Raw genomic sequence first — 22386 nt, forward strand, 5'->3', positions numbered from 1 at the left:
AGAGACAGGAGAGGCAGGTAGAGCGAATTTTTTTTTACTGGAACAGCTGCTCTGATTCTCGGTAAACCGCGCCGAGCTCCGTCCTGTTATATAACTGTGTGTGTGTGTGTGTGTGTGTGTGTGTGTGTGTGTGTGTGTGTGTGTGTGTGCGCGCGCGCCTGCCTGGTGGAGCCGCCGCCGCTGCAGCTCCACCTCAGTCCGACCAGCCGGCGTCCCAGCTGACGCTTCACTTCTGGATCGCGGCCTGAAATTGTTTTTTTTTTGTTTTTTTTTTTACTGCACTCAGAAACATCTGAGGAATTTAACGGTTTCTTTTAAAACCACATAAACTGGACTTCATGCAACTTTTTCTTTTTTGAAACCTTTGTTTTTAACACTTTTTAATCGAAGCAAATCTTTATTCCTTCACCTCGGTTTCTTAAAATGACCCGTGGTGAATTTCCTGCCTTTTTTTTTTTTTTTTTTTTTTTTTTTTTTTGTCGGAACTTTTCGTCTGCCCGCGTTTCCGTCCCTAAACGGTGATTTATTTTTAATTTATTTTTAAAAGCCGTGCGGGCCGGATGGATCGCTCCCGGCCGGTATAACTCGGGAGGCGTCGGGAAGCTTGCCTGTTCATGTTGGCGCTCTCTGGAGATAAAAAAAGAAAGAAAAAGAAAACAGGTGTGGGTCAGTCGGTGTGTTGGGTGTGTGCAGGCTAGGACGTCGCCAACAAGCAGCTGCAACATGTGGTTTTCTGTGGTGGGCAAGAGAGACCAGGTAACTTCTTAATAACGTGTGTGTGTGTGTGTGTGTGTGTGTGTGTGTGTGTGTGTGTGTGTGTGTGTGTGTGTGTGTGTGTGTGTGTGTGTAAAAAAAAAAGATAAATCTTATTACAGTTCCTGCAGTGTTTTTGTCTCTTTGGTGTTATTTCTGACGCTGCTATATTTAAAAAGTGACTTGAAAGGTGTGTGCTCGCACGCAAGCCAGATTAAGGGTGTGTGTGTGTGTGTGTGTGTGTGTGTGTGTGTGTGTGTGTGTGTGTGTGTGTGTGTGTGTGTGTGTGTGTGTGTGTCTCGATTAACCAGATTCCTTTATGGTTTTTTTTTTATATTTCGCGGTTCTTGAAAAGAAGCAACAGTGCAGGTGACGCAGCAGCTGGTTGAATGTTTATGGATGTCCCCTCGGGGATTAATAAAGTAACTACCTAACCTAATCTACTTCCATCCAGCGTGCGATGGCCTCCCGGGCTTTGGGCGCTCGTCGCTGTTTGCTTTCAGGGCCGTTCTGCCAATGGTTAAACTAATGTACACAGATGTTTTGGATCATGTGATCGGGAGGATACAACCTCCAAAAAAATACAAAATAAAAAAAAAAAATCACACCGCTTTACCGTCCGTCATATCCTGCAGAGATATGAATGATTGCATGCTATTTTGTTTTTGTGGTTATTCTTCATATTCTGAATTCCTGAGAGAGTTTTTTTTTTTTTTTTCTTATTTTCTGGCAATAAAACTATTTGGAGACATCTTGACTTTCTTTATCGTAAGATAATGAAGAACAACAAAAAAGCTCAATTAAGATCTTGTTTGACAAGAACTTCAAAAATAGTTGTTTTTGTTTGCGAGAGCAGTTGCCGTGGCGATTGAGCTCGAGCTTTCATGTCCTTGAAGCCTTTTTTTTTTTTTTTCTGTAACGCACGAAGCCGAGCAGCAGATTTTTTTTTTTTTTTGTATCCTCAAAAACACTCCGGCGAGAAACTCCCACATGCGTGTGTGTGTTTTTCTTGGTATTGTGTTTGTCTTTTCCTGCCGACAGCTCCCAGCTGGAGTTGAGTAAACTCTCAGTACACACACACACACACACACACACACACACACACACACACACACACACACACACACACACACACACACACACACACACACGTTGGCGTGTTTACTCTGATGTGAAACAAGCTAATCTGACTTTTGGAGCGTGTTGCAATCCAGGAGTTGTGCAGGAGAGAAGTCTTCACACCAAACTCCATTCAAAAATCTGGGCGTTTTAGGCCGCTTTGGTTGTTGACAAATAAAGCAGCGTTTAATAATGTAAAATGAGCGTTCTAGTTCTTATTTTTCAACAGGGAGGAGCGTGCCGTGCTTCAACACGAGTCAATTTTATAATTTTCACTTTTATTAAAGTTCTTGGTCGATTAAATGGCTCATTTGCTTGAAATGATGCGAGGACTTCTGATTTATGAAGATCTGCAGTGTTAAGAGGCTTAAATTGCTGAATTTTTGAATGGACTCTGGTGTTGCTGCATCACTCTGCACTGGGATTACTAGTTTTGGGGAAAGTTGGGGTGAAAAAAAAAAACGGTGTGTTTGATGTATTAAGTTGTGTGTTTGTTTGTTAGCTTGATAGAAATGTGCTAGAAGTGGAACAATAGCATGAGAGCGTTCCCCCCTGTGAGGACTGGAACAATGAGAGGATGTAACACACACACACACACACACACACACACACACACACACACACACACACACACACACACACACACTTTCCTGTGACACTGTGGGCAAGAGGTGTTTATGAGGTGTGTGAAAGGAGAACTCGTTATGAAGTCATAGGGTGGAATCGCTTTTTTTTTTTTTTTATTTTTTTTGGCAGGTTTGTGTGGAAAAACCAGGGACGTTATTCGCAGGTTCACGTTTAATGTCCCGACTCGAGTGTCCTCGTGAACCTCTCCCCCTCCTCCAGTAGGAACAGAGTTCAGCCTAGTGGCCAAACTTCGTTACTACGACTTCCACGTTCATTTCACGATGCACACGTTGGGGATTTTTTTTAAATTTTTTTTTGCCCAATCGGGAGAATTTTAATTGAGTGCACAACGTGACGGTCTTCGGTGATTCGACCCCATCGTGATGTCATAATATCGTGCGTTGAACATCGGCGTTTCCCCTGGCCAGCATCTTTACGACTTTTCGTAGATATTTGTGCGTCACAGGAGCTAGCGCAAATTTAAGTTCACGCTGTTTATTTCTATTTCAATAACGAGCTGCTCTGATTCTTCTTCTTTTTTTTTTTTTCCTCCCGCTTGTTTTCACGTCGGGTCTGTTTTTAATCTGAAAAAGAACAAATAACCTGCTAAACAATTACAAAAGGTTTGAAAACTGTCCCGTCCTGACAGGTGGGGAAAAAACAAAAAACAAAGTCAACCACAGCCTGTTTAGTTTTTTTTTTGCCCACAGACGACGGCTAATCCGCTGAAATGACAGGAAACACCCCGTGTGGGCGGAGCCGGCCTTTGAACAGCGCTCAGCGCCTGAAAAACGCCTCTTGTGGATGAGTGGTTATAACCTCAGAGAGGCTGCAGGTCGACAAGTTGTAATTTTGGTGCGTCGCCAGCCTGCATATTAGCAGCAGTTTTTTTTGTTTTTGTTTATTTCATCAGACGTACGCGAGTCTCCGGTGAGTCTGCTGTCTGCAGGAAAACACCAATAATTGGATAATTTATATATAGCTTCTTTTTTTTTTCTTCTTTTTTTTTTTTTTTTACGAATTCAAGATCATTTATTTGAGGTCCGTCCGTCCGTCTCCAGGACTTTGAGAGAGAAACTGCAGTGTTTTCACTTGTTTAGAGTAAATTTATCACGTAACAGAAAGAAATAGTTGATATTAGTTGATCAGCAGCTATTTCGATTGTCAATTAATCATTTATTGATTTTTCAAAAGTAGAACAGAAAACACATTTTCGTCTTCCTGCTCCTTCGACGTGAGGATTTTCTACATTTCTGCGATTTATATTGTTGCAAACAAAGTTTCGTTAGGTTTTTAAATTGTTGATCGGACAAAACGTATTTAAAGATTTCACCTGGAGGTCAAGGAAACGGTGAGCAATATGTTTCATAATGTTCTGCCGTGTTAGAAACTACAAAACTGCTCAAATAAGTGAGAAAATAATCTGCAGATTAAGTAGAGTAAAAGTGGACGTAACTTCCGGGTCTGAAAAATGAGAAGTGTCTTCAGCTGCAATACCAGCGAGTGCCACTAGAGGTCGGCTCCAAATAGCCTCCGGCTCCATAGACTCCCATTCAACTTCTCTCATCAAATCCAAAGTGAATAAAATGTGTCCATCAGTTATCTCGGTGTTGTTAGCTAAAGTCACTCCTTCTTCTTAGTTTTCTGGAGGTCCATCTGAAAATAATCCCTCATTCATTAGAAAAGAAGATTCAAGAAGACCTGTTTTTGGGGGCGTGTCTGTTTGATTGAAATCAAAGTGACATTTAACTCCTTTACAGAGCAGTTATTTTTACACAAGTCGCGTAGCTAAACACGATGGACTTACTGCTAAACGTTCGTAGCCCCTCTGAACCTTTTAGGAGCCCTTTCACTTCAACTAAAAGACCCCCGAACATCCTCGAGGGGATCCTGGGAAATTCCCCTCGTGTGTCTCCGGAGGCTGTTTTGGTGCCCAAGCCGTGGCGCCGTCTTTTTGAAACAGAAGATCTTTTAATGCCGTCTGTAATATATAACGGACACGAAGAAAGACAGTGAATGATTCACGGCTCCCCTCGAATCTTAAATGTCGCTCGCAGGAAGTCCGTGCCGGCATGAATCCAGCCTCATTATTGCAGACACGCGCAAAAAAACTAGAAAAAAAAACAACAAAAAAAAGTGGCTGAAATATTTCGGAGGCCTTGAAGGGACTCCGTTGTGCTTTTTGTACTGGGGGGGAAAAAAACTGGGGACGATGGACGACGTGGCGCTCGATGAATGGATCTCCGTTCACGCGGTCAATAAATACAAACAAGGAAAAAAAAAAAACCAGACATTTTTAAATCAATCAACTTTTCAGACTAAAAATAAGAAAACAATCTACATTGATTCACGTCGGAAGTCGTCGAAGCACGAAAACCAAATAGGTTTAATAACGACAATCTGTATTTTTTTCTTTTTTTTATTGAGATGACAACACAAAAGTTCTTTGTTGTTAAAAAGAAAAATAACTTTTTTTTTTATGTTCCCGCATATTCAGAAGTCGTTTCCTGCTGCAGGAAGAAGTTTACAGTCAACAAAGTCCTCGAGCAACAAAACACTGAACACTCGTAGATGTTTATTGGAAAATATCAAACGTAATTCAGCTGCTAATCAAACGTCAACATGAACAAATGTCTGCTAACTTCTTGAAGTGTTGGAAATGTCATTTTATAGGTTAAAAATTCCCGTTTGACTTTAGCGAGAGGAAACCGGACAGAACCACGAGCGAACTTTTACCTTCGTCGCCTCAAGTCTGCTGGACTTTAAAAAAAAAAAAAAAACCTGATAAGAAACACAATCAATATCAAGTTTGAGGAAGTCGAAGCCCACGTAGATGATCTTCTTCTCCTCGTGTTGTTTAAAGGCAGCCGGCAAACAGCTTTAAGGCGCGTTACCGCCACCTTCTGACGGGAGTAACGCATTACAACCAGGCGGCGGTAGAAACAGGGGAAATAAAGAAGAACGGAAGTCGCGTGTGCGAATCGATTTTTGGAGATTAAAGCGATTATTTGTAATTCGTGATCCCTCCCTTGTACATGTACACGTTTCTTTTTAAAGTGATGCTGGACTTCCTCTCTCCGCCATTGTTCCTATCAGGATCAAGACAATCGAACGGTTTTATTTTAAAGACGGCAGCCGCATTCATTTCTCCGCGTCCTTCTTTGTTTCTCTGCAGGGTGCCGGTCAGGAGAAGCTCGGCATCTACATCAAGTCTGTCGTCAAAGGCGGCGCGGCCGACGTGGTTCGTAGACTGAATATGAAAACTGAATACACACACACACACACACACACACACACACACACACACACACACACACACACACACACACACACACACACACGGTGACTCATCACGTGATGTTTGTGTTTCTGCAGGACGGCCGTTTGGCTGCAGGCGACCAGCTGCTGAGTGTCGACGGGCGCAGTCTGGTCGGCCTATCACAAGAGAGGTAAAAACAACAACAACAAAAAAAACAATGGTCCTGTCCCTGTTACGTAATAGTTTAATCAAATGTTTAGCTCTTTGGTAGATTGACTTTGCTGGAGGACAGAATTCAATCAGTGCAGAGAAATGGAAAACGAACAGCCGAAGCAAGTTGAAACTCTTCATTTTCTGACTCACCGTTATGAAACAGCCGGCAGGAGACGTGGTGGTTTTTATTTTTAGATGCTGAACCACCATGTGAGCGGCACTGACGTATTCACGGTCAGTTTGATGCTGAAACTATTTTGACAATCAAAAACATGTTTTTTTTGTTTTTGTTTTGTTTTTAAACTTTTTATACAAAGTCTTTATATAATTACATTTTTTCCAACAGTTTTTTTTTTTTTTTCTGTTTTATATATAAATCTAAATATTTTATGTTCAATTCAACAAAGCAAAATGAAAGAAAACAACAACATAAAAACATTTCTCTCCATCTTAGAGGTCGGTACTTGGAATAGAACAAAGAAACAAAAACGACAACAAAAAAACCACAGACTGTATATAAAAGTGGACGACGCAGCTGCAGTACCACCGAGTGCCACTAGAGGTCGGCTCCAAAACGCCTCCATAGACTCCCATTCAACTTTGTTCAACACACAGCGAGGGCCATTAAGTTGGGGAAGACATCTCGGTGGCTTTAGGACGTCTCGAGGTTGTCCTCGCAAAGAGAGACGGGATTTCCGGCGTGTTCTGGAACACACACACACACACACACACACACACACACACAGTAAAAGTGTGTGTGTGTGTGTGTGTGTGTGTGTGTGTGTGTGTGTGTGTGTGTGTGTGTGTGTGTGTGTTGGAAACCGCTCACATTAATCCAGTCATTCCTCCTGCTCAGCGTGTTCAGGCTTGATACTCAGTGTTGTTGCTCGCTGTGTGTCAAATAATTTGTGTAATTGCTTTGGCGTGCAGGTAGCAGTTGGCAGTTGATGTTTTTTTTTTATTGTCTCAGATAAATTAATCAGATAATTTCAGCTATTTATAGGACTTTTTTTTTTTTTTATGGTTAAAGGCACACGTAACAGTTACAGGGAGAGAAAAACAGGCGTACGGCAGGATTGTAACCAAATTACAATGAAGTGAGTCTCTGGCAGATACGACTATAATCCTCCAGGGCTCAAAATACAGCTTTAAAAACATTACTTCCCTTAATGACAAACAGGTAGCGCTATTGTATTAAATAAATATATATATATATATACGGGTGGATCAAAGAGTTCAGAGACTGTTCCTGTTGTGCGAGAACGGTGCGATTCTCGACACACTCGAAACTTCCCTTAAATTAGATTTCTGAACTCGGGGAAGACGTAAAATATCGATCTTATTAAAGCTCAATGCCGTTAAACGGGAGAATTAAATACGTAACGCGTCACGCCAGTCGGACGCCCACTCAACAGAGAAGAGCTTCAGTGTGTCAGACCACTCTAAGCTTTCATATTCATGGTGTCCCCCCCCCCCCCCCCGTCCCCCCCGTCCCCGTTCAGGGCGGCCGAGCTGATGACGAGGACGGGCTCGGTTGTGACTCTGGAAGTCGCCAAGCAGGGAGCCATTTACCACGGACTGGCCACACTCCTCAACCAGCCGAGCCCCATGATGGCGAGAGGTGAGCGCGCACACACACACACACACACACACACACACACACACACACACACACACACACACACACACACTCGCGACTAAAAGCAGCGACTGTGTTTTCAAGCTTCTTTTCCACTTTAATTTTGTATTATTTACAGTTATAAGTTTTATATTCATGTTTTTCAGTGAGTTTTTTTTCTTGTAATTTCATTTAAAAAAAAAAAATTGTTCTTAATGATTAAATCTTCAGCACTGCAGACTAATCAAATCAATCAACCAAAAAATGAATCTGCAATCATTTTGGTTAGTTAGAAATTGTTTTTTTTCTTATGCATCATCGTCCATTTTTGCGTGCAGATTTGTCGATTGTGTTTTATATAATTATAAATCGAATATTCAGAGTTTTAGACTGTTGATTGGAGCAAGAAAGTTGATTGAAATGCATCAATTTGTGCTCTAAATAGGTCAAGTGGACATTTTCTTTATTGCATTCATAAACAGACAATAAATTGATCAAATAATCGGCCGTTTTTAATTCCAAAAAGCCTTTCGTAGAAACATATATTTCATCTGTCGCTGAAAAATCGAGGACACTGAAATCCTTTCAAAAACAAAAGTTCTCCCGGTCATAACTTCGGCTCCGTGAAACCTGCAGACTTCTGTCATTTTTTTTTTTTTGAAGTAGTAATGAATGGACGATTGTTACGAGGCCGGTGGCGGTAAAGTGGCTCTGAGGACGACGGAGGAGAAGCAGACTCGTCCAGACAAATAAAGTCCTTGTTGTTCTCTGCAAGCGCACTGAAAAATCCAGCTTTTTTGCAGACTGACGGATATAATGAGCGCTTGTGGCCAGAGCCAGATACGTGTGTGTGTGTACATAAAAAGCTACACACACACACACACACACACACACACACACACACACACACACTAATACACATCCATGGCACTGATTTTTTTCTTTACTGGCTGTGTGCTGCTCTTTGTCTGCTGGAATGTGACCCCAGATTCATTAAGGAAGTCTTCTGGTCCGGGGGCCCGTCTGCGGTCCAAGGACGGCGATAAAAAAAAAAAAATAGAAAGGGGGAGGGTGTTTCCTCCCAAACTGCCTCGACCGCAGGGCTTTTTCACCGCACCAGACGGTGAAGGACGTTTTCTTTTAGCGGGAGGAAACCGGACCGAGTTCAGCGTGAGTCTCACCGAGTGATGTCACGAAGCCGAGAGGAGGCGGGAAACTTCGGAAAGAAACTGGACTTCATATAAACCTACGTTAAAAGAAGAACTTCAATACAATTAAAAGAGCCCTGACAGTCACGTTTTGAAAAAAACAACAACCTTTGATTGGTGGATTTGATTTATTTATTTTTTTGTCCCGAACGACTCTTTCTCTTCCCTCCAGCGTCGGACCGTGGCCGCGAGAAGAACGGGAAGTTGCGACCAAAGAGCGAGGGCTTCGAGTTGTACAACAGCTCGGTGCAGAACGGCTCTCCGGAGAGCCCGCAGGCCGGCTGGGACTCGTACCCCGAACCAAAGAAGATGAGCGGCGAGGACCGGCTCCTCAAGAACCGGGCCGACCACCGCTCCAGCCCCAACGTAGCCAGTAAGCCCCTCCCCCTTTATATCTGGGCTGAATCTGATTTTGATTTTTTTTTTTTTAAGCCTTATTCTTCTTTTATTTGTTTTTGTTTTTATTTTAAATTTTTGGAAAAGTGAAGGCCGAAGTGTTATTAAGTGCAATACCACCGATGGCCACTAGAGGTTGCCTCTAAAAAGGCTCTGGCTCCAGACTCCCATTCAACTTCTCTTGTGAATTACAAAGTCAGTAATTATTTTCCACGAGTCGTCATGATCTCATTCGCTGAAGTCGCTCCTTCTAATTAGTTTTCTGTTGGTCCATTTGAAAATAATTCCATCGTTAATTAGATATTAGGCCTCAAAAAGTGAAACATTTTTGGGGGGTGTGTCTTGTTTGATTGACAGGCCTGTGGCTGTTGGGTTTTTTTGGACACTTTTTGTTCGCAGTAAACGTCCAGAAATGTATTTATTTTAAATATATTATTTGCTTAATTACATTTGACCACTTTCGCAAATTCAAAAAAACTAAATTTTTAGAGTACATGGTAACAGGAGGTTAAAACAGTTTTTGTGTTATGCCTGGTTCTTGTATTATTTCCACCTAATTCAGAGGAAAGAGGATATTTTTAGTGAAAATTAGATTAGATACAAAAAAACAAACCATCTGATACAGAAACACAGCGATATGATATGACGCTGAAATCGAATAATACAAAAAAAAAAAAAAATTCAGTCCCATTGTGCTTCTAATTATTAAAGTAAAACCACGTCTCCTTCCTCTACGTCAGATCAAAGCCAGAGTCCCGCCGGTAAATCGGTGTACCCCGGAGGACCCGGCACCAAGATCACCTCCGTCTCCACCGGCAACCTGTGTGCGGACGTAAGTAACGGTCGGCGTCCCGATGAGGAATGTCCCGGCGGGGTGACGGCAAACACTCGACGGCAGTATCTCGAAAGGAGGTGAGAAATAATTCTTCTCTCCACAAATATTGAAATTTCTGGGGTTTTTTTTCTTTTTATCCTCCCCCCCTCCAGGATGAGCCCTCCCCTCCCCATCCAGAGGCCTACCCCATCCCCACCCAGACCTACCCCCGCGAGTACTTCACCATCCCGGCCTCCAAGAGCCAGGATCGGGTGGTGGGTCCGGGACAGGTGCCGTCGCAGCACTGGCAGGGCATGGACGACAGAGAGCGCCTCCCTGTGGTCGACAGCATCCACAGCAACAGCATGCAGGTAGACGCTCCAGACCCGCAATTTTTTTTTTTTTTTTTTGATCAACCCCATTTGATAATAACCTCAGGCTTAAATTAACAACTTCCGGTTACTTCCCACCCACTTCCGGCCCATAAGCACCGCCCACTTCCAAATTAAGCCCCGCCCCATCTGAGTTCAGATGCAGAAAATGCATTCCTACCTAAAATATAACGACATTTTTTTTTAAAGTTAGGCAGTCAGAAAGTCGCCAAGGAGAGTTTACAGTTTTTAATATCTCAAAACAGCAGATGTTTATTGTAAATAACGATAGATTTAGTTTGTTCAGCTTTTCTAAAGCAACAAAACAAAAGAAAAAGGTTTCAGGAGAGTCTGAAAACCTCTCCGTCTCCGTTCATCCCTCTTTTATGCATCTTTTATTCCTTTTTTTTCACCGTTCTGTTTCCTGCTCTCCTCTTTCTTCCTTCTTCTTTCCTTTTTTTAAAATTTTTTTTTTTTAAATAATTTGCTTCATCTCTTATTCACGGCTTTGTGTCTTCCCGTCGCAGCGGATCAACCACTCCCAGGAGGAGCTCTACCCGCCGCCGGGAAGCCTGAGGCCCGACGACCGCATGCAGCAGCACTACCAGCCGGACTACCAGCTCCGGGACCTGGACTACCAACACAGAGAGCTGGACTACCAGAGAGGTCCGCCGGGAGGTGAGGGAAAAAAAAAAAAAAAAAGAACCTGATAAGTGTATTAACCAGCAGATTATCCAGCAGCTTACCGGATATCAGCGTCCAAATGTTCCTCTAAAATAGAATCAAATGGGGATATTATCGTTCGTGATTATGTAATATGTACGAATAATCATAATATATAAAAATTTGACGTTTGACCCTTAATCTGTTAAAATCAGGATGAACCCTCTTGCACTTTGTGTGAAAGTCCATCAGATGAAAAACAACCTTGAGGTATTTTTAACTGTGATCTCTAAATGTAAAGCTGAGGAAACATTAGCTCCGCCCCCTTTAGCTCGACAAAAAGTAGTCTTACCTTTTTAACAGCTGTCTTCCTTCATCTGGGAGCCGAGTTGCATTAAAAATGTGATGTTTAAAATCCGACATTTCCACAGCTGACTTCTGTACTGTCTCCAACATTACATCCCACTTTGTACTAAAAAAAAATAACAATAACAACATTTATTTTCCATACAGTGTCCCACAAACATGGTTCAGATATTTCCAGATTCGAGACAATCTCCTCTACTATCTTTTTTTCCTTGATATAAAGGCCAATATGATAAAACTATTATCAAATTAAATGATGAAATATTTAAATAGCCTCGACTGTCCTGAAAAAAACAAGCTAGAGCATGAATGTTTCGCTCCTGTAATGACTAAGTTATGATCTTATGAGTAAAGATAGGGAAGTTCTCCATGGGTAACGCCACCTGACGTGATGATGTCATCGCTGAGGTCACGGAGGTCCCCGACGGAGGACGCTGACTCGTTCCCCTCGTGTCTGCAGGTGTGTTAGGACCCGACCACTGGGCCCCGCAGCCGCAGGTGTCCTCCTCCCTGGAGTCGTCCACGTCCAGCCAGGAGCACCTCAACTTCTCGGCCTCGTCCTCGTCCTCCAACAAGACCCAGAACCAGAAGACCGGCCCGGGCCGGTGGAAGACGCCCAACGCCCCCCACGCCGCGCCGGCGCACCCGGCGCAGCCCCCCTCCCGCTCCGACCTGCCCCCTCCGCCGCCCCCGCCCCCGGCGTCCTACACCGACGCCTACGACCCTTACGACCCCCAGCCCGACCTGCCGCTCCCGCCGCCTCCCGCCGCGGTCACCGCGGTAACGGCCCAGCAGGCGGCCGACCGCAAGAAGCGGGAGGAGCAGCAGCGCTGGTATGAGAAGGAGAAGGCTCGGCTGGAGGAAGAAAGGTGGGACGGCCTCTGCTCTTCTTTTAGTCCGTTTGCAAAAACTGCCTCGGAGGTTTCTTCCTTTTTAAAAAGGAGTTTTAAAGGAGTGAGAATTGTTGAATTTTTGGGTTCCTCTGTATAATGTATACATTTCCGTTGTCAGGACTTTACTGCGTTAAAATGCCTTCAAATAACCTGTTTTGTTCAGGTTAATTTAATTGGGGGAAAAAGAAAAAAAAGCGATTGTGTTTCCAATATGGATGTTTGCTGCTTATTTTCCAGGGAGAGGAAGAGACGGGAGCAGGAGAGGAAGTTGGGTCAGATCCGGGCCAACCCCGTCATGCCCGTCCAGCCTCACAACAACGGAGGGTCCGTGCCCCCTCCCCACCACCAGCCCCCGCTGCCCTCCGTGGCCCCGCCCCAGCCCTACCTCCCCCCGCAGCCCCAGCTGCCCCCATCCAGACCGGAGAAGCTGGCCAGCCTGCCGCGGTCGGCCGTCCCTCCGCCTGCCAGTGCCTCACACCCCGCCGGTAAAAGTAAAAAAAAAACCAAAAAAAACATTCCTCACGCTGAAACGTTTTCTCCCTCAAATATTCTCCCGTCTAACCTCGAGTTAAAACGTGACGTCGTCGCAGGCATGGACACGGTGATCAGGGAGCTGCTTCCGCAGCAGCAGCCGCGCACCATCGAGAGGCGAGACCTGCAGTACATCACCATCAGCAAGGAGGAGCTGACGTCCAGCGACAGCTTGTCTCCGGACCCCTGGAAGAGGGACGCCCGCGAGAAGGCCGAGAAGCAGCAGCAGCTTCACATCGTCGACCTGCTGGACAAAGAGATCCAGGAGCTGCAGGTGGGCGGAGCTTAACTCTCCTGGACTTTGAAAATTCACGTTTATTTTAATCACTTGTTTATGGTTTTATTGAATCAAAGACATTTTTGTTTTTGTTTTGAGAATAATGTGATTTATTTGTGATTGTAATCTGAAAGCAAATTTCCAAACTTGTTTTTAATTTTGGAGTAATTATGAAAAACCTTTTAATAGATTTACACTAAATTTAAAACAGGCTGCGCCACAGAAACGACTTCTTGTATGATGATGATAATAATAATAATACAATATTTACTGAATATTTTACACCAGGATCTGTTATGGAGCTGACAAATATGTCACCCATTTACACTGAAGAATAAAAGATGTAAATATGAATTATTATGCACATAAACAGGACGGATCCGACCTGATCTCCAAAATCTTGTTGTTTTAGTTGGGAAGAAAAACACGACATACCTCAAATTACAAAAATGCTACGTCTTGTTTTAATAGGCGACGAAATAAACATCTGTTCGCTCGTCATAATCAGAAAATGATTACTGCGAGAACTGCGGGAATATTACAAACTCTAAACTTATGAATGTATAATTTAAATAAAAGTCTAGATGTACAAAAAGATCCTGAAACGGAGCTTCGTGTTTACACAGTTTGTTGGTTTTGATTGGATGTTTTTCTATAAAAAGTTTCCTACGAACTTCAAAAGAAAATAGAAATAAGTCACCGCAGCCGAGTCCGATTCAGACCTGACTGTTTTTATTTATTTATTTATTATTTATTTATTTATTTTTGCGTCTTCCCAGTCGAAGCCGGAGCGGACGGCGGAGGAGAGCGACCGCCTCCGGAAGCTGATGCTGGAGTGGCAGTTCCAGAAGAGGCTGCAGGAGTCCAAGCAGAGCGACGAAGACGAGGAGGAGGAGGACGACGAGGACGTGGACACCATGATGATCATGCAGAGGCTGGAGGCCGAGAAGAGAGCCAGGGTGAGGGGGGGGCGGTGGAGGGAGAGGGGGCGGGGGAGGGAGGCTGGAGAGAGAGAGAAATGAATGATGATGATGAAGAGGAGAGAAGACTTCATCGGTGGATCACGTGCGCCGGCTGCTTTGGCAGAAATCCGACTTTCTGACTTCTGTTTTTTCTAGCGATTATTTTCCCATCAGCCCGCAGTTGGGACACGAAAGCGTGGAGAGGAAAGGGGGCGGAGCCTCAGGCAGTTGTGCTGATGGGTGGGAAAAACAGAAAGAAAGAAAAAAAACGCTAAAAACAGGGGGGGGGGGGATTCGTCCCGCGGCAGCGAGCGCTGAATGTCCCGCAATGTGCATCTGCAACATGCTTCTGTCATCGCTTTTGCCATGCTGAGCTGCTTCAATCTGATTGGCTGGAAGGGAGAGGGGGTTGGAGGGAGGAGGGGGGGGGGAGGGGTTTCAGGACGGTGCTCCTTAAAAAAGACGACAAAATGTCGTGAAATGTTTCCTGTGGGTTTCTGTTGGTCAGTTTTTCTACACGTGTGCTTATTTAATACGAGTTTATTTATTTTCAGACACTCGTTTGTTGACGATAAACTGTCGAGTTGAGTAAGAGAAGAGTTTTCAACACATTTCTGACTCTCTAAACGTGTGACACTAAAACGGCGGTCAAAAATATTCAAATAATACAATATCTTTATTTTTTTCAATTTTTAAGGTCTTTTTACACACGCTGGTGATTTTTATTTTATTCTGCAATTAGCTCATAATAATATATATTTTAAAATGATAGTGTTATTTTTTTTTTTTTTTTTTTGCTACTTCAAAATAAAAGAAAGATTTTATATTTCTAAGTAAAAATTAAATGTAGGTTAGTGTTTTTTATCTGGATGTCGTGGATATATATATATATATATATATATATATATAAATTTTTTTAATCAGACCACAGTAATGTTTTCACTTTACTGTATTGCCCCACCCCCTTTCTTATTTCTATTTTTACCTCCTACTTTATTTGTATTCTTATTTTTTTCCCCCAATTTAATCCACTCGTTCCCTTTTAAAATAAAATGTTTGGGGAATTACCCCCCCGCCCCCCTTTCCTCCTCCTCCTCCCCCCCCCCCTCCCACCCTCTCTCACTCTCGATTCTCTTCTTCTTCTTCTCCTCCCTCTTTTTTATAGCAGCAGACTGCTGTCCCAGCTATCTCTGTTCTAGACTTGGTATGTTCTTCCTGTTAAAGATGAAATATCCTGTAACACCCCCCCCCCACACACACACACACCCCACCACCACCCACCGTCCCCGTCCTCCTTACATCACTTCCTGTTTTTTCCGTCTGGGCTGCCCCTACCCCCCCCAGTGTTTCCTATCTGTCCACCCCCCCTCCCCAATCCATCTTGGACTTACTTGTTCCATCGTGGGGGGGGGGGGGGGGATGTCAGGTGATGAGCTTTCAGAGCCAGCCGGTCATGAATAGGGGCCGTCCTGGGATGCTTGACTTTGTTGTTTGGCTGGTGGTGGTGGTGGTGTGGTGGGGGGGGGGGGGGTGCATGACAGTCCTGAGAGCTCCCCTGCGCTGCCTGAGCGGGGCCACATGGTCCATCAGTCTGTCCATCATCCACCTGTCTGTCCATCAGTCTGTCCGTCTGTGACCAGCTGAGCCTCTGTATGTCCTCTCTGTGAAGTTCAGCGTTACTTCAGGTACGCTTGATTTGATCATCATCATCATCATCATCATCATCATCATCATCAGCGAAAAACAAACCTGAAATCAAGTCGACCTCAAGTAGCCGAAAGAAGGGGGCTGGCCTCTTTGTAGCTCCGCCCCTTTTCTGGTTGTTGCATGTAGGTGTCTGCATGTACAGCTGTGTGTGTGTGTGTGTGTGTGTGTGTGTGTGTGTGTGTGTGTGTGTGTGTGTGTGTGTGTGTGTGTGTGTGTGTGTGTGTGTGTGTGTGTGTGTTTTCAGTGCCCAGGAGCAAATCCAGACTTGAACACGCAGAGTTGTTAAAGTGTGTGTGTGTGTGTGTGTGTGTGTGTGTGTGTGTGTGTGTGTGTGTGTGTGTGTGTGTGTGTGTGTGTCACCAGTTGCAGGACGAGGAGCGACGGCGCAAGCAGCAGCTGGAGGAGATCCGTAAGCGGGAGGCGGAGGAGCGAATGAAGCAGGAGGAGGAGAGGAGGTGGAAGGAGGAGGAGCGAGCCAAGCGAGAGGCCGAGGAGAAGGTCGGTGTGTGTCCGTCCTGGGCTTCGACCGATACGTTGTTAACGAGTTTTTATCATTTATTTTACCGTCTTTTAAAATATTTATTTCAAAAATGTGTTTATTTAAAATTCTAATTTGATGTTAAATGAGTTGCGATATCACCGTGAGGATATAAATAACCGGAAATAGAGTTTAAAGGCGCTAATTTGGTTGTTTTTGTTTCCGGGCTTCATGCTAAGCTAATGCTGCTAACTGGATATTTACAGTACAATTATGACGTCATGAAAGCAGCCGCAAAACTACACAAAAAATGACAGACGGACAGACAAATATTGGTTTATTATTACTGCACGTTATTCGGTCCGTTTGATAAAATAAGTCTACGTTGTTTTTTTTAATAAAATCCTAAATTACGTCCTCGCCTGAATAACGTCGCAGGTTTTCAAATATAAAACGCAGATTTCGGCCCGACATATCGGTCGAAGCCTTCAGTGTTCCTACGATATGTTTTAAAGACTTAAGATTGTGTTTTTAAGGTTTTAACTTTTGAATTTCTGCTCAATCAGCAAAAAAAAGTCATTTTTCAAAATAAAAGTCTAGTCAGGAGAAGATACTTCTTAATAACTTAATATTTGGTGGTGCCTTTGAGAAAGAAATTGTTTTTAAGGTTTTAACTCGTGAATTTCTGCTTAGTCAGCTAAAAATAAAAAAAAAATTCATTTTTCAAAATAAAAGTCTAGTCAAGAGAACATAGTTGATATTAAACAAATATTTTGTGGCTTTTTTTTTTTTTTTTTTTAGAAAGAGATTGTTTTTAAGGTTTTAACTTCTGAATTTCTGCTTATTCAGCTAAAAAAAAAAAAAATTTGTTTTCATTTTTCAAAATAAAAGTCTAGTCAGGTGAACATACTTCATGTTAACGTACTATTAGCTGCTGGAAGTGAGATTGTTTTGATGTTATTCTGTTTATTCTAAAAGAGTTGCATGTCGTCATCCTGTGCAACACCCCCTCCCTCCCCTCCTCCACCCAATGTGATGTGTTGCCGTGTGTCATGTTTACGTGCCCCCCCACCTCCCACCTCCCACCCCACCCCACTGTAAAGCATGGGGACTCCCATCTTGTCGTCGTCGTCGTTGATGTGTGTGTGTCCGTCCGTCAGGAAGTTTCAGTTATTCTTTATTTTGGGGGAGGGGTGGGGTTTGGGGGGGGGGGTGAAGCGGTTATGATTTCCATGACGTTTATTTTTTTTTAAAGTTTTATTTAAAATTTTTTATGTTACCATCTCATCATCTCAGCATCGACTGCTGCCCCCCCCCCAACTCCACCAAAACCCCCACATGCTTTTTTATATTCATGCACACGCGTATATATATACATCTATATATATATATATATATATATATATATATATATATATATATATATATATATATATTTATATACCCGCCTTCAGCCATCCATACTGTTCATACTCAGAGACCCCCCTCCCCCCAGCCTCATGCGAACCCCCCCCAACACACACACACACACACACACACACACTAATCCCCTCCAGGTTCTTCAGACCGAAGCGGCTCGGATTCATCCCGTTCGAGGACGTTCACATGAACACATGAAACGGACCCACCTCCTCCCCCTCCACCCTCCCCTGAAAAAAACAACAACACGGCAAGATCGATCTCTACACCTGGAAGAACATCCAGACCCGGAGCGGCTGGTCCCCCCCCCCCCCCCCGCCCCCGGAAAATCAAAGACCTCCCCCACAAAACCAACCACTTATCGTACACACGAGGACACACATAGTTTTAAAGGCAAACAGTCGGTGATGAGGGGGAAGGGGGGTAGACAAGGTGGGGTGGGGGGGGGTAGACAGGAGGGGTCTACAGAAAGTAGCGTCCAGGGTTTTAAACCGGCAGCTTTGAGGAGATTTTTAAAAAAAAATTTTTTGCTTCCAGAGTCTCGTCGGGAGATTTTTTTTAATCTTATTTACTTAGAATATTTTTTTCCGGTTATAGAACGATACGTATGTTTATATACGAGATCGCGTGTGAAGACGAAGACGAAGACGAGTTCAGGAAGTCGGAGCGGTTTATTAAAGAAATGCGTCCGCTGTCGTTAGTTTGAATAGTTCCCCTGTGGCCGATTAACCAGGAAGTGTCCGAAGTGTTGGTGGTGGGAGCCAATGGGAGCACAGCGTTACTAACCGGTTGTCCCCTCCCCCTCCTCCTCCTCCTCCTCCCTCCCTCCCCCCTCCCTCCCCCAGAGGAGACAGGAGGAGGAGTACTACACCCGCCTGGAGGCCGGGCGGCGCCGGCAGCACGAGGAGGCCGAGAGAAAGCTGCTGACGCCCGACGAGCCGGCCGGTCTGTATCGGCCCCCGCTGCCCCGGGACTACCAACCCCCCGCCCCCCACAACCCTACTAACACCCCCCCGCCCCCGCCTCAGAGAAACACCTCCTACCTCAAAACCCAGGTCGGCTCGCCCGACACCATCTACACCGCCAAGTTCGTCTCCTACGCGGGCGGCGACGAGGAGGACGAGGAGGACGCCACCAGCGGCGGCGGAGGAGGCGGCGTCGTCCAATCAGGTCAGGTGAAGCTGTCGGCGACCCGGAAGTCGTACGGCGACCTCCCGGCCTCCTCCTCCTCCGCCGCCTCGCCCGGCCGCGGCAGGCCTCGGCCGCCGCCCACTGCGCGCAAGCCCCGCCCGCTTTCCGACGGCTACTTCCTGTCGAGCTCGTTCCAGCCGCCGCTCGACAACAACAACTCCAACAGTACAGGCCCCCCCCTCCCCGCCAAACCCAGCTCCGTGCCCCCGGGGGGCTTTATCCAAGGTAGAGCCGAGAGGAAGGGAGGGGGGGGGCGGAGCCAGGCTCGTCACGGCGGCGCCCTCTAGAAGCTCTCCCTCTCCGTCCGCCCATCTCTCCGTTTACTTCCCACTCCTTCGTGGTTTTTCTTTTTTTTTTCCGTAGCGAGTTGTCCTTTCATTTTTGTTTTCTACTTTTATTTCCCCTCTTTTACACGTTTGTCTAGATTAGATTTTTTTTTTTCTCTCGTCCAATCAGCTCCCCCCGCTCATTCGTCTCTTTATGTTTATTTTTTATTACACATGTGGAAATTCTCCCTCTCAATCAGACTCTTATGTTTTGTTTTGGTGTTGGTTTGTTTAAACACGTTGAAATTAAAAAAAAAAAAAAAAAAAAATTCCTCCATCTTCCTCCAATCACACCCCCCTCCCTTCACCTCCTCCACCCCCCTCCCCCTCCTTCAATCAGCACTAGCGAACAGAAAAAAAAAAAAAAAAAAAAACAGCAATCGATAATCACGCCGCCACCGTTTTTTTCCGCTGCAGATTCGAGACCCATCAGATCCAATCATGAATCATTGATCAGTACTGTTGGTGTTGTCGCTCGCCGCCTCCTTTCTTGTGTCTGGTTGGTTGCTGCTTGGGATTTTTGGGGGGGGCGGGGGGGGGTAGGGGGGCGGGGCCAGCTGTCAGCCCCTCCCCTCCCCGTCCTCCTTCCCCTCCCTCCCCTCCCCGCCTCGTGGCTCTGCTTTAGCGGTGTTGGCTTTAACGGGAAGGAGAACGCACCATTGGCTTTGTTTTTGTTTTTGTTTTTTTCGCATCGATCACTCGACTGAAAACTCATATTTCACAAACGCAGCAGCGGTGAATCGAGATGCCGCTCTTCATTTTGTCTGAGGCCGTTTTCAGATAACCGGACCGCGCTGACACCCGGTGGCGGCTTCGTCAGAAATAGTCGGGGAGATTTCCGAGGTCGCGATCGGGCCGCTTCCGAAAAGCGTTTTTTTACTTTTATTTTTTTTATCGTGAGTTTATAATCGTCTCTCCGAACACAGTTCAGATATTAAACACTTTTTTTTTTTTATTTTTTTTATTCTGTATCCCTTCAAAATAAAATTACCCACTCTAACTCCAACCTGCTGACTCAGCAGTTAAGAAATACAATTTTTGGGTGACTTTTCTGTAAAAGAAAAAATTCCTCTTCTGGCCTAAAATTTTGTTTGATTAGAGACAATTAAGTCATTAAGTCATCACACGGTGTGATAAATGTCCAATGAGACGAGTAGACTTATTTACGTATTTGGTTAAGGTTCTAGCAAAAAAATGCTGATCGTTCAGCAGCTGTCGGGAATTTTAGGAAAATGATGGAAAAAAAAAAAAAGAAAAAAAAAGCTATATATTTTTGGACTTCTCCAAATTTCTGTATTTTTTTTCATTTTTTTTTTTCACATTTCTGGCCTGAAAAATGTGTCCACATGAATTATTTACTTCTTTAATGATAAATATGCACCGAAACCTCGATACATCACAATAGAAAACAAAAATATTGGTTCACATTTTTTGTTTTGTTTTTCAAAGTAAAAGCATCGCGCCGGTATTTTACGAGGGAGTAACGGGTCCCAGCGTAAAAAAATGTTTGGTTCAACCGGTCGGTCCTCAGTGAATCTGTAAAACTTGCAGCCCGGTCTTGAACTGAAGCAGAACCTCCGAGGTCCGGCAGAACCTCCGAGGTCCGGCAGAACCTCCGTGGTGCGGCAGAACCTCCGAGGTCCGGCAGAACCTTCGTGGTCCGGTGGAACCTCCGAGGTCCGGTAGAACCTCCGTGGTGCGGTAGAACCTTCGTGGTCCGGTGGAACCTCCGAGGTCCGGTGGAACCGCTGCTGCCTTCATCCTCTAACGTTTTAACTCCTGCTGCTCATTTCAACATCCGGGACGTCACGGCGGAAAAAAAACGCCATGTTGGCACTTTTACTCAAATCCAACGAATCATCCCGCACTAACGTCCCTCCCCGCCCCCAGCTCCACCTCCACCTCCTCCACCTCCTCCACCTCCACCTCCCCCCCCCCTGGGAATTAAAAAAATAAAAATCTGCATGTTTCACACACATAATAAACACACACCGTGCTCTGTGGCCTGCAGCTCATCCCAGTAACCGGCTTGATGTCTATTGCTTTTTTAATTTTTTTTTTTTTTTTTTTTCTGCCTGTGCTTCCACCTCGATGTCTGTTTTCATTCTTCGCTCGTCGTCTGTTAATCCCCCTCCCTCCCTCCCTCCCTCCCTCCCTCCCTCCCAAAAATCAACCCCTTTTTGCATAACTTTACTCCGTGCCTTCGTCGTCTGTCTGACGGTCTGTCTTGTCCGTCTGTCCGCTGATCCTCCATCTCTTGCTGCGACGCCGTCTTAACGCTGCAGCTTTTTTATTTATTTTTTTCTAACTAAAACTCCCCACAAGCGGCTCGACGGCAGGTTCAGGTGACACCGAACGGCCACCTGAGTCTCCGACGGCTTCTTCTGAATCTTCAAATGTATTCACAAAAAACTCAAAAACGAGTGGTATTTAGTCGCGAGCTGGCAGCTCCAAAATAAAAATAAATAAATCCCAGATGGTTTTTTATTTTTTTTATTTAAGAATCTAAACCACAAGAAAAAAAAAGGTGCACGAAATAAAATTTAAAAAAAAACTAAAATAATTTTTTTCAGTGTCGGTGCCAGAAGTATAATTTTCCCGTCTTCTGGCCCGGCGGAGGAATGTTTCTGGGTCGTGAACTTTGTTCTCTGCCAGTTTGTGGTCATGTGGCTTTTTTTTTTTTGGGTGTTTCTGAAGTGAACTTGAATCTCTTTACAAAACTAAACTTCAGACCTCCTGGTTAAAAAATAAATAAATGAGAGGAGCTGCCAGCTGGATGAATCTGAGGGTTTCACACCCCGTCGCTGTGTCTCGGCCTCTCAACTGCTCCGACGGACTCATTAGTAGAGTTTAAGACTCGACGTTTAATATCCGAGTCCATTCGATTAAACAAAACAAAAAAAACACAAGAACGAGGAACTCTTCTTCGCTGTTTTGGTAAAATGTTGTCCGAGAAGTTCCTGCTGTCTGGTTGAAGGTGTGTTCGCAAAGTTAGATTTAATGTCGCAGCAGCTGGACAAATCCCACAACTTCTAAGGATGTGGTAGCAGTTATTACATATTTATCCGTCTCATAATACTTTATAAAGTTACAAAAGAAATAAAAGTGCGTCAAAAACAGCCGGTCGTTTCCCAAAACATCTGGGAGCTCTAGTTTGATTTGATAAAATCCACTTTTATTTCATAAAATCCACTT

General features: G+C 44.5%; 1 protein-coding gene across 15 annotated transcripts in view; it reads left to right on the forward strand.

Moving 5' to 3' along the window:
- The window catches only part of afdna (afadin, adherens junction formation factor a), a 72482-nt gene that overhangs the window by 48129 nt on the left and 1967 nt on the right, over positions 1–22386 (forward strand). For 6 of the 15 annotated variants that reach the window (XM_069719060.1, XM_069719064.1, XM_069719065.1 and 3 more), the window contains 14 exons: positions 5675–5740; positions 5875–5948; positions 7474–7592; positions 8970–9170; positions 9934–10025; positions 10181–10378; positions 10906–11056; positions 11868–12276; positions 12538–12791; positions 12891–13105; positions 13888–14067; positions 15239–15274; positions 16141–16275; positions 18520–19090. In XM_069719060.1, coding sequence (XP_069575161.1) covers positions 5675–5740; positions 5875–5948; positions 7474–7592; positions 8970–9170; positions 9934–10025; positions 10181–10378; positions 10906–11056; positions 11868–12276; positions 12538–12791; positions 12891–13105; positions 13888–14067; positions 15239–15274; positions 16141–16275; positions 18520–19090 — 2701 coding nt within the window. Of the gene's footprint in view, positions 1–5674; positions 5741–5874; positions 5949–7473; positions 7593–8969; positions 9171–9933; positions 10026–10180; positions 10379–10905; positions 11057–11867; positions 12277–12537; positions 12792–12890; positions 13106–13887; positions 14068–15235; positions 15275–16140; positions 16276–18519; positions 19091–22386 lie in introns of all 15 variants that reach the window. The other 9 variants (XM_069719068.1, XM_069719075.1, XM_069719071.1 and 6 more) reach the window with 7 other exon arrangements.

The sequence above is a fragment of the Brachyistius frenatus genome, unplaced genomic scaffold, assembly GCF_029030835.1.
Source record: "Brachyistius frenatus isolate BFR_SWC_R1_liver_20210118 unplaced genomic scaffold, ASM2903083v1 Contig_205, whole genome shotgun sequence".
NCBI classification, from domain to species: Eukaryota; Metazoa; Chordata; class Actinopteri; family Embiotocidae; genus Brachyistius; species Brachyistius frenatus.